We start from the raw sequence: 12,353 nt of genomic DNA, 5'->3' as shown, positions 1-12,353 counted from the left end.
TAATGAATTTTCTAACAAATTTTGATTATAAAGACTATAATATTTATTTTTTGAAATTACAAAAATTAAAAAGATCAATTTTAAATTTAAAAAATTAAAAATAAATTTACTTTAATTTTGAGAAATTAAAAACATACTTAAACCTAATATTATTAAACAAATAATTTTAAATTTCCTCGATAATAAATATTCTCACATTAAATTTTAAAATTATGAAATATCATATAAATCCTTATAATATCAAATAACATTTTAAATTTATGTATTTATTATCATTTGGTAATATATATATATATATATATATATATATATTAATATTGCCATCTTAATTACACTTTTTTCTAATTTTAAATTAATATGATTGTTAATTGAATTTTACGTATAAAAAATATTGTTGAGAGGAAAAATCTTACCAAAGATAATAATTAGATTTTTTAACGATTAGTTACAAATAAAATTGATAAATACTTCATACCAATAATATAATTATTAAAAAAAACTAATATAATTATTAATTTGTCTTTTTAAAAACTTGTTTGAGATTTTGTTAGTCATAAAACTAATATAATTGTATCTTTTTAAATTTTTGATTATTTTTAGCTAAACAGTATCAATTACTTCCATTATTCTATAATATCTCAATTTAAGATTTTTATATATAAAATAAAAACAACAATAAATATATCATTTTTTTAATTAATTAAAGTAGTTCATCTTTTAATAAATATGTTATTTTCAATTGTCGAAGTTGAGTAATGTATTAAAGAGCAATTTTTTTTTAAAAAAATATAGTTAATATTATGTTACGGTAATATCATTTAATTTGAAATATGTTTTTAATATTGAAACTGTCGTGACTGTGGGTATAAAATTAAGTTGAAAATTTCTCATTTATACGTGATATTCTAAGATATCTCTAATAGCTATAAGATGAAGTAAAAAAAATTTATTGGAATACCCAACTGCATTTGGGGCACGTCACATGGAACATGATCAAAGTCATCCAATATTAATGAACCATCCAGGGAAGTTGGTAACAGCCACGAACCTTTAATGCCATGCCTGTAAGCTTCAACCATACAGCTTCATTACATTACACTTGCACCCTTTTCTCTCTCTTATTTATCTCTTTCTGTCTATGGCAAGACCAATGTGAACTAGCTTCTTCTAGTTTCAGTTCTATTTGCACTTTTTTACTTTGTATGTTCAACTTCAGTAGCATTTCAATGCAATATTTCTCACACAATTTTAATTTTTCTTTTTGTTTCTGGTGAGCCTTTTTCCCTTCAACAAGGTCGGCTCTTGCATTTAAAAACAAAATATTATGGTGACTAAGGAAATCAACCCTTTGGTTGAATAGACACAACTTCGGAGTTCCCACACAAAAAGTTAAGGGTGTGATGTATTTATTTTGTTTTTTTACTGGTTCTTGCTGGGTAGATGAGCAACCATAGACGGAGAAAACAAAGCTACATTTGTTTTTGAATTTTATATTTTGTTTCTTTACTTCTGGTCTTTAGGCATAGGCATGTGCACTGCTTAGAATGCCAAAAAAAGGACAATTATTGTTAGTAATGGTATGACATATTTCATGCATTCCTCTATTTCAACTAGAGTTTGGAGTTGGAGAAGCTTTAGGTCAGAAAATCTGGAAAGGAAACCCCAAATATTAGTTAGTTCAGTTTTTGGTCCAGCAAGATCCACCAAAAAGATTTGATTCTCCAGTTCATTTTACATCTTATTGGTAACACAAGCCTCTGATCAAAAGGGTCAAGTTCAGTAGTTGAGTTAGAGGAATGTGAAAGGCCTAAGATTTAGGGGGGGTCATATAGGAGTGTGTGTGATGTGTCATAAAAGAACTCACCCATTGAAAAGTTCATAGAACCAGAGAAGCCAATAAAGCATTGGAGATTTCATTTCAAGGCTTGTGTTTATGCATGGTGGGAAGCATCATGGGAGGGGTTAGTAATGAATACTCAAATGGATCTGTTCAGGGCTGCATTGGCTTAGAGGAGAAGCTTGATGATCTTCGTGGCCTTGTTGGAAAAGCTGATGGTGACCCTTTGAGAATTGTGAGTGTTGGAGCTGGTGCATGGGGCAGTGTTTTTGCTGCGTTGCTGCAAGATACTTATGGCCAATTTCGTGACAAGGTGCAGATCAGGATATGGAGGAGGCCAGGGAAGACAGTTGATAGAGCTACTGCAGAGCACCTCTTTGAAGTTATCAACTCAAGGGAGGATGTGTTGAGGAGACTGATAAGGCGTTGCGCTTATCTGAAATATGTTGAGGCTAGGCTTGGTGATAGGGCCCTTCTTGCTGATGAGATTCTGAAAGATGGATTTTGCTTGAACATGATTGATACACCACTTTGTCCTTTGAAGGTGGTCACAAACTTGCAGGAAGCTGTTTGGGATGCTGATATTGTGGTTAATGGTTTGCCTTCAACCGAAACAAGGGAGATTTTTGAAGAGATTAGTAAATATTGGAAGGAGAGGATCACTGTGCCTGTGATAATCTCTTTGGCAAAGGGTATAGAGGCTGCATTGGAGCCTGTTCCCCATATTATAACCCCTACAAAAATGATTAACCAAGCAAGTAAGATTTTTCTTCTTATTATTTTGTGAAAACTTTTGTCCATTCTTGTGGCTTCTCTCTTATACTTTAAAGGCAAGATTTTTCGCATACACTTGATGCAATAGAAGTAAAAGACCATCAAGGTTTTAAATTGGCATCTGATGCATTTGTTTGCAATTTTGTTAATCACAATAAAACGGCAATTGCTATTTAAAACTGTGACCCTTTAATTCATGTGGCAGAATTTTTGGAGTTAGTATGGTTGGGAGTGGTAGGAGGTGGAATTAGAAGACATATAGATGTAAACATGTTTAAGACTGTAAAGCATTGAGGACATTTTATGTGTCAAGGTTCGGGATTCATTGATATCTCACTTGTTAACATTTCTCATACAATCATACTTTTTGGTGTATGGCATACTTCATGAATAACTTTTCATCTTTTCACCAGTACAGCTAGAGACGAAGTGTAGCCAAAGAAACTTCCGCAGAGTTATTGTGAGTTTTGTTGGTGGAGATAATCTGCCTTGTTTACTTGAATGAATGTGAAACACAACCTTCCTATTCACTCCTAGCAAGTTCATTTCACTGAAATCTTTAGTTGTGATTTCATACTTAGGTATAATATAGATCAAGGATTTAGCTCCTCTTAAATCCATTCTACATACGGCTGAAAATATGATAAAATACATGTACCCACAAAATATATTATGAAGTTGTTTAAATTTCAATAGTTGATTACTCTGCACTTATTCTCTAAAGTTTATGTCACACTTTATAGGAGTGAACATCCAAATAAAATGTGATAATCCACAGGCTAGGTACTGCTGTTTGTTATCTAGAATTTATTTGACACCAAGTACTAATCAATTTAAGCTGGTAATTTAGTAGTATATCTATTTCATCTTTCCTCATTCTCAACTCATTTACAATGTATACTTTCACAGCTGGAGTGTGTATGGAGAACATACTTTATCTTGGTGGTCCAAATATTGCCTCGGAAATCTACAACAAGGAGTATGCCAATGCTCGAATTTGCGGAGCCGAGAAATGGAGGAAACCTCTGGCAAAGTTTCTACGGCAACCACATTTTATTGTCTGGGATAACAGTGACCTTGTCACCCATGAGGTCATGGGTGGCTTGAAAAATGTCTATGCAATTGGCGCAGGTATGGTTCAGATTAGTTGTTGTTATTATTAACTTTACAGCTATTGTAAGACTTGTAGTAATCTGATCTGTATTGCCATATCTTTTATGTGAGGAATGCTAGCAACAAGGGTCCATTAACTTTAATTTGACATTATTCTTTTCTTTCAAGATATTTTCCCCTTGCGTATGTTAGTTGGCTAGTTGGAAGTATACCAGTTGTCCCTTCTCCAGAAATTGTATCGAACTCTAATTTTTCATATTCAAAATATCTGAATCCATCTTTGCTATTGTTTGGTCCAATTTGCATTGAAGTGTGTTTTTCCTATGAGTACTGTACTGGCTCGGTCTCAATACTGACTACAAACAACTGTGCTAAGAATCTAAGAATGTTGTGATCTGCAAATCAAAGTTTAGCCTTATTAAAATTATAGTCTAGAGTTTATATTTATCTGGTCTAGGGTAGTGAATGAAGGTTATTCCACTACCTAACCATAAAAAATATTTATGAGTTGTGTATAAGTAAATTACTAACAATCAATCAAAGATTGGTTAAATGCAAGTTCACAGCTAGACATAGAAGAATACATGCAAGTTCAAATAAAACTCAATTAAGAACAACTGCATCAAATAATTATAATCATGTCTAGAGATCCAAAATCATATCTTACCACAAGGAAGGATTTATTCTCTCATCAATATAATCACATTAAACAATCAAGAAATAGAAAGATACTACAAAAGATGGAGAATCTTGAAACTCCTTTAATCTTTGTCTTTCTAAATCTTGCTTTGAAAAGTTTCCTCTCCTATGTGGAAGAGTTTATCTTCTATTATAGACTATCCTCCAAAAGATCTGTTTTTCTATGTAAGGGATATGAAATTTTCATTTTTCTGATTGAAAACATGGCCTAGCCGTGTTACATGGTTGAAACTACCCGGCCATGCACTTTTGGCCTCAACATTATTAGTGTCGGTGGTCTGCATAAAATCTGTAGGAATGGATTCATCTAATTTGCATATATTTCCGGTGAATATGTAACTAATTTGGTCCAAAAAATCTGGTTTCTTTTTTATTTGACAACAAAATACAAATCTTGTTTCTTCTTCCACCAAATCTCCAATCAATTGCTTCGAATATGTTAAGAAGACCTAAAATAGTATATGAAACCATTAATTCACTGTTTTTTCCTCTAATTATATAATAAGCATTTCTTATGTTTTCAAACTGTGATTCATTCTATCAGTGTCAAGAGGCTAGATCGGTTAATTCATCACTAGCATTTACTATGTTTGACAAATGACAATACACTTTTGTTTTTGTATACCCGGAAAACATAATCCCTCCTACTAGATCGACCCTTTTAGGCGTAAAGTGGTATTTCTAGTCGTAACTCTATGTTTAATTTGAAGATTGAATCCTAGTCCTTGATTTAGAAAAACAACAAGTGTCAAATCACTTGAACTAGCCTTTTGTTTACTATCGCAAGTGGCAAATTGGAAAGTTTGACTGTGATAGTAAGAGGCCCCCTTATTCATTTCCATATCTTACATTTACTTTCTGATTAACGATATCTATATACTGTCTTTCTTATTGTCAGGAATGGTAGCAGCCCTTACCAATGAGAGTGCAACCAGCAAATCTGTATACTTTGCACACTGCACATCAGAGATGATATTTATCACTCATTTGTTGGCTGAAGAACCCGAGAAACTTGCAGGGCCATTATTGGCTGACACTTATGTGACTTTATTAAAAGGTCGTAATGCATGGTATGGCCAGATGTTAGCTAAGGGTGAATTAAGCCCAGACATGGGTGACAGCATCAGTGGCAAAGGAATGATTCAGGTATGTTCTGTAACTTTCCAATCATTAGTTTCTAAATTTCTTAGGTGTGTAAGTCGCACTTCTGCAGGTACATATAGTATAAGCGCATCTCCAATAGAAGCAACTCAAATGAGTTGCTTCATGTATTGAAAAATGAAAAAAGTGATCTCGAGTGTGCCATGTCAGTATTAAGTAATTCAAACACAAATTTACTCCAATGATAAGAAACTTTAAGAAATTCAACTTTTAAAATTTTTTTTTAATCATTTATGAACTAATTTTAAATTTTTATTAAAAAGGGTAATTGTACTACAATGAAAGAAAATAAATTACGAGAAAAAATACACAATAAGTAGATATTAAAAATAAAATAAAATAATAATAAATACATAGACATTATACGAAATTAATTTTCATCATTATTATTTTCGAAACGTTCCCAAATATGTTCAATAGGATTTGCTTGAAATCTGGTAAGTAACGGTTGCTTGAGGAAGCAACTCTCTCTCTTCTTCAAGCAACTCATGTTACCACGTCAGAGTCCTCCAATGATAAGAAACCAGAACTTGAGTTACTTCATGGGACAAGCAACTCCCATTGGAGTTGCTCTAAAATGCATGAAAATGTGAATATTATGAGTTAGTGCCTCCTGGAGAAAGTGCCTTTTAGTAATTTTACTTGTAATTTAGTAGAATTTTAGTCTGTTATCAATTCCTACATATTAAATACAAATTGTAGAGTATTTTAGGGACTTTTCCTTCAACGAGAGAATTTGTAAAGATTTTTTTAACTTTTTATCTAATTCTATTTTCATTTATTATAAATATTTATGAATTAAATATTAATATTTTAAAATAATATATCAATACATAAAATAAATTTTTTGCTACAATATAAATTATTTATCATAAATTTAAAATATATTTTTTATATTTTTGTATAGAAATATAATTTATATGTTTAAAAATATATAAATATACAAAATTTAAAATATAATTTATATATTCAAACATAGTATTTATATATATAATTTATTATAAATTTTAATCAACCTTGATATATAAAACAGGAAGCACTAACTTGCACAAGAGTGTTTTAATTTTTTTTTTTTTTTTTTACGAATGTAAGGACCAGCCATAGTCCCTACACTTAATGACAAACAACTAACAATGGAAAAACTAATATCTAAGAGTTGTATGCCTACAATTATGAGAATATGTACTATATAGCTTGCATATAAAGATAAAAACAACTATTCAACAATATTTACAATATAGATATAGTAATGTAAATGCAAATTATACAATTTATGTTGTTGGTCAAGCAACTACTATTATATATACAAGAACCACCTAAAGGTAGTAATCAATAGGAACATCTAGCTTCAGCACCATTGAGTGGCATCCACTACACAACTTCATACCTATTCCTACCTTATTCTCATATTACGTATGATCATCGCAATCCAAACCACATGAAAACATGCAAGTGTAAGCTAAAGGTTTAAAAAAACAATATATATACAACATAAAACGTCAACAACATTAATACATCATCACATCCCCATCTCATCTCCAACATTATCAACATACAACATGACCCACCATACAACCAACATATATCAGCTTGAACAACATCATTCTACTACAGCACAGTGTCAACTTGAACATCATAACATTAACAATTCAAATTGTTTATGACAACAACACAACATTTACAACCCTACAACTACATGTCTCGTCACACATTTTAACTATGAGATTTTCTATAATACAGGGTGAACAATTTAAGTAGTTTGACCCTACCAAACCAACAACATAGGGTGATCTTTTTAGCTTGCTAGATCAACAATAAATTGAATATAAATCAACAATACAACAACTTGGTTTTTCGAATGTTGACACTTAAACAAGGAAATTTAGTACCATTGTCGGGGTAGAACAGTTGGGTATAGGCCTACCACAACATTAGCTAGCTTAATTAAGCCTCCTATGATATTAGTCTGTCGACTACCTTTCAAATACTACGCTCTTCTAATACTCGATTATTAGGAACTTAGTTCTCGACTTTATATTTTACTCACTTGGTCACTTGTAATTAGTATAATTCGACCTGACCCCTATACTATAGTCGCTTTATACACATATACCTTGACCTTACCCATACATGATACTAACTAAGTCCTAGAGGAGTTTTAACACAGTTATCCACTTCAAGTATCAACTTTTCAAAAAGGGTTTTAAACAAATTTGGGCTCTCGGAGCATCACAATACAATATCTACAGAATGAGATATGCAACTTTTAGAAACCTTTCCTCTAGTCCTGGTCATCACAGCTCAACCACACTATGTCTAAATGCCCAAAGCATTCCTAGCATTCATCATCTTAAATAATACAACAACTTCTTGCATATTCAATATAGCCACACAACCAATACACAACTCCACAACTCACAACACACATCTCGACTCACATTCAACTTCTCAATCATCATTCATCTCAGAACATCATTGTATATAGAATAAACAACACTAAACAACTCTAAAGTATGCAAATATACTTTTATTCATCTTATATCCAACAATTCATCAAATAATTTAACATGTTTTCCTTCAGCAACCAACACCTGACGTCAAACGTTTGACGGATGGCGCCATCCAGACAAGGAACTCTGTCTCACCTACACCTGATGCTACACAACCCACACTCGGTGTGGATAAGGCAGAGGCTTGTAAGACTTCGCGCCTAGCATGGCAAGGTACCATGTCTGACCCCATCTCAGGCAAGGAGTTTCTGCTTGGCTCACGCCTAACGTCACCATACAAGCGTCCAACGTCATTTAGACTGAGAGTCCTATCTTGGCCACACTAGGCACCACTCAACCTTGGGCCTAGCGTCACCAAGTTAGAGACCTTCCAAGGTTTTCATGCTTGATGCCATTCAAACCCCGCCTAGTGCCATCCCAACTTGAGATGAGTCTCTCTCTCCTCATGCTTGACACCATCGATCGTACGCACGATGTGATAGAGATAGAGAGCCTTATGTTGGAACGATGCCCAACGCCACAAAGGTGCACCCAGTGCGATATTAGAATTCAACATGTGCAAAATACGATTTCGACCCAAAATCTAAAATCTAGCATAGATCCCACACATGCAACACAAGAATATACACATATATGCTATCTACAACTCATACAACACCATTTTCAACATGCAACTCATAATTCACTACAAACCCTAACTCTCCTTTGCAACTCACTTTGATTGACCAACTCAGCCATGAATTTCAATGGAAGTCATACAACATACAACTCAAGTGCTATTACATAGTTGAACTACTCAATCAAAATCATTAAGTCCAACTTCCCTTCAAATCTAAGGAAAAAGAAGAGAACTCAAAACTTCGCACTACCACACCCCAAATGAATTGAGCGGATGGATTCAAGTCCCTAAGCACTTGAATTCATTAACAAGACAACACAAAGGACGAGAAGATTTAAAGAAAAGAGAAACTCACATACCAGAATCCTTCTCTCTAGATTCCTCTCTCTAAGCTTTTGAGGAATAAAGTTTATAAGATTATTCAAAACAGAAACATTGTATACTCTTTCTCTTGGGGTCAAATTGTCCCTTTGCCCAGAGAAACTCCCAACACTACTGAAACTCCTAAGAGATCCTTAAACTCTAGAGTCTCTTAACACTGAACAATAATCCAACTTAACAACATGAAAATGAACTAAATTAATTACAACACTATGACTTATATTGTTACAACGAGAGGGTATTTAGGAATTCTTTTAAACTTAATATCTAATTTGGTTTTATTTATAATTATTTATGAATTAAATTTTAATATTTTAAAATAAATTATCAATAAATAAAAATAATATTGTATTACAATGTAAATTATTTATCATAAATGTAAAATAAATTTCATATATTAAAAGATATCTACATATTCAAATTTTAAATATAATTTTTATATTTAAACATTGTATTTATTTATATACATAATTTATTTTAAATTTTAATTATATATAAATATTTAACATGTACATTGTTCATGCTATAATACTAGTTATATATAATAAACATACATGTGCATTACATAGGCTAAAATACTAGTTATTCTTGTAAAATGGAAATATGTTAAGGATGGTTTATAACATGGTATTTATTTAAAGGAAATTTTTTTCTTTAAAATTATGAAGTGTGGTTTTGGCAATTTTCAAATGTTGTTCAGAATGACAGGTGTGGTTTTGAGTTTCTTTTTATCAAAGTTTTCTACATTCGTTATAGATTTAGAATGGGACTTCCTTCTCTTGTCATTGGCATTTGACGCTTACCAAGGGAAATCTTGATCTGGTTGGACAAATATGGTTTTTCTATTTCATCATTTCATGCTTTTAATATGAGAACAATTTAAAAAACGCAAGTGATTCCTCAGAACTACAAGATTAACAGCATGCTGGATTCACGTGAAGTCGTTCAAGAAGCAACTTTAGGTAGCTTTTGTGTTGATCAACAATTTGGTATTAGTTTCACTATTAACTAGCTTTTAGAATAAAAACAAGAGAACGTAAATCACATTACATCATATCAAAATTAATTTTAACCAAAATTAACTTTTGCAAAATCAATTTCATTTGTAAATGTTCACTCAAACACACTAATACTTCATACAGCTAATGTGTCCTGCTAGATTTTTTTCTTGGAAAATCTGAAAGTGGGATACAAATAGGATGATATTGAACAAAACTTAAGTACAGTTTCTTATGTGCGATTATCCAATCATAGTTAAAGTTTTTTTTCAATAGTATGTATTTTTATTTAATGCAGGTCTCAAGTCTCGTTAACATACACTTATGCATGTTACCAAAGTAAATCTCCAATTTTAATTAGATAATAATACTAAAGGCACTTAAGTTTTGTCTTTTGATATTCTGCAAGCTGCAACAGCTACAGTGAATAGTTAGCCCTCTAAATGCCTTTGATGCATAAGTTGTGGAGTTAATATCCTTTACAAGAGAAAGGAGGGTTTTTCCTTAATTTGTGAATTTCTCCTCACATTTAACATTTTATCCTCATTCAAAATAATGACTGCTATATATATTTGCAGGGAGTCTCTGCAGTGGGGGCATTCTTTGAACTTTTGAGCCATTCAAGCTTGAATGTGTTGCACCCTGGAGAAAACAAGCCGGTTGCTCCTGTTGAACTCTGCCCCATTCTGAAGACACTGTATAAAATATTGATATCCAGGTTAATAATAATTTCTTGCAACCATTATATGCCTCATCTTTGACATCACCTCTCCAGTTTATAACTTTGAAAACCAATTTAAATTGGGCTTAATTACACTTTTTATGTCTATATTGTAGTAGTATGTGTGATTCTAATTGCTTGCATCTGATCCTTATAGTTTCTCGATTATTAACATTGAATTTCTCACCTAAAATTCCATTAAATAATTAATAGGAATTAGGAATGAAAAGGAGTTATGATGCAACATTTATTTTTATAAACTAATAAAGGAAAAATTAAAAAAAATTAATAAAATGTTTAAATAAAATTGGAAATAATAAAACAATGCCCAATATCAGTACATTGAAGTCAACTTTATTTTATTTTGATTTAAATGATTTATATATTTTTTTTTCTTTATGCATTTTTACAAATCAATGTTATGCATCAGTTTCATTTCATTTTCGATAGTTATTAAATGAAATTTGGGATGAGGAACAATATTTAATAATTAAAAAATTATTTGGACTAAATGTGAATAAACTAATGAAACTAAAATTGTAGATAGACTTAGGTTAAATTCATCTACTAGAATTGGCCTAATAGTTGAGAGGTTGAAATACATGAAGACTAAGGTTTGAAGACTAAGGTTTGATATTTGAGTTAATCATTCATATACGGTCAGTGTAAGTTTTTTACACTAACAACCAATCATCTTTTAAATTATTTTATTTTATTTTTATTTCATTAATAAGCAACTGACATGACACTATTAAAAGATATGATTGGTTGTCAGTGTAAAAATTTTTTACACTGACAGTATATAGGTGATTAACTCTTGATATTTATTGTTGTTTTGTATCTTGACTATGCTGTGAGTTTCTTTTTCTTGCTTCTTATGCATATTGCATTTCTCAGGGAACAGTCATCACAAGCTATTCTCCAAGCTCTTAGGGATGAAAATCTGAATGATCCACGTGAACGCATCGAGATTGCACAAAGCCATGCTTTCTACATGCCTTCACTTCTTGGACAACCGTGATTATTTTATCTTGGCAACATATATATGGACACCATTATATTTCATGAATTTTTTATGGCTTAGAACATATGATATTATGATGCATTTTGCAATTCAAACAGTGTTTAATCCAGGACCATTTCGAGGGTGGAAAAACACACACCCTCATTTTGGAAAAATCAAAAGCATAGTAAATTTTGATATTTTGCATCCCCTTATTTTTATTTTTAACTCACTAAATTCAAAGTCAACATTTAATCCACTAGCTCTAAGTACTGCAAGAGGCGATCTAATGATAAGAGTTAAGGTAATATGCACTAAGTTCTAAGTTGTCTCATTGTAAATGTTATAGATAAAAAAATAAAAATAAAAATAAAAACCACCAATAGTATTATAATTTTGAACTCAATAATAATAAATATTTTTTTTTATTATTTTAACATCCATATATTTATCTTAATACTAATAATAATTATTATAAGTTTTATTTTTGCTGAATTGACCCACCACGTAAGGTTTCTATCTCCCATTGGATATTTA

The 12,353-nt window shown here is 31.5% G+C and overlaps 1 protein-coding gene across 1 annotated transcript; it reads left to right on the top strand.

Moving 5' to 3' along the window:
- Nucleotides 1–1,068: 1,068 nt before the first annotated feature.
- On the top strand, nt 1,069–12,016 carry LOC109792252 (glycerol-3-phosphate dehydrogenase [NAD(+)] GPDHC1, cytosolic). Its single transcript, XM_020351650.3, has 5 exons — nt 1,069–2,595; nt 3,521–3,742; nt 5,322–5,569; nt 10,671–10,810; nt 11,711–12,016. The coding sequence occupies exons 1-5, from the start codon at nt 1,938–1,940 to the stop codon at nt 11,832–11,834; spliced, it is 1,392 nt and encodes a 463-aa protein (XP_020207239.1). The 5' UTR covers nt 1,069–1,937; the 3' UTR covers nt 11,835–12,016.
- The last annotated feature ends 337 nt before the right edge of the window (nt 12,017–12,353 follow it).

Source organism: Cajanus cajan, chromosome 7 (assembly GCF_000230855.2).
Source record: "Cajanus cajan strain Asha chromosome 7, NIPB_CcT2T_4, whole genome shotgun sequence".
Lineage (NCBI taxonomy): Eukaryota > Viridiplantae > Streptophyta > Magnoliopsida > Fabales > Fabaceae > Cajanus > Cajanus cajan.
The sequence above is the reverse complement of the archived record's forward strand: the minus strand, read 5'-3'. Positions and strand labels throughout refer to the sequence as shown.

What these genes read in the sequence shown, in the direction of transcription:
- LOC109792252 (XM_020351650.3), top strand. Translation starts at nt 1,938, where the DNA reads ATGGTGGGAAGCATCATGGGAGGGGTTAGTAATGAATACTCAAATGGA. An exon ending in AAAAATGATTAACCAAGCAA is followed by an intron (nt 2,596 to 3,520) that starts GTAAGATTTTTC and finishes ATACTTTCACAG; the next exon opens with CTGGAGTGTGTATGGAGAAC. An exon ending in GTGGCAAAGGAATGATTCAG is followed by an intron (nt 5,570 to 10,670) that starts GTATGTTCTGTA and finishes ATATATTTGCAG; the next exon opens with GGAGTCTCTGCAGTGGGGGC.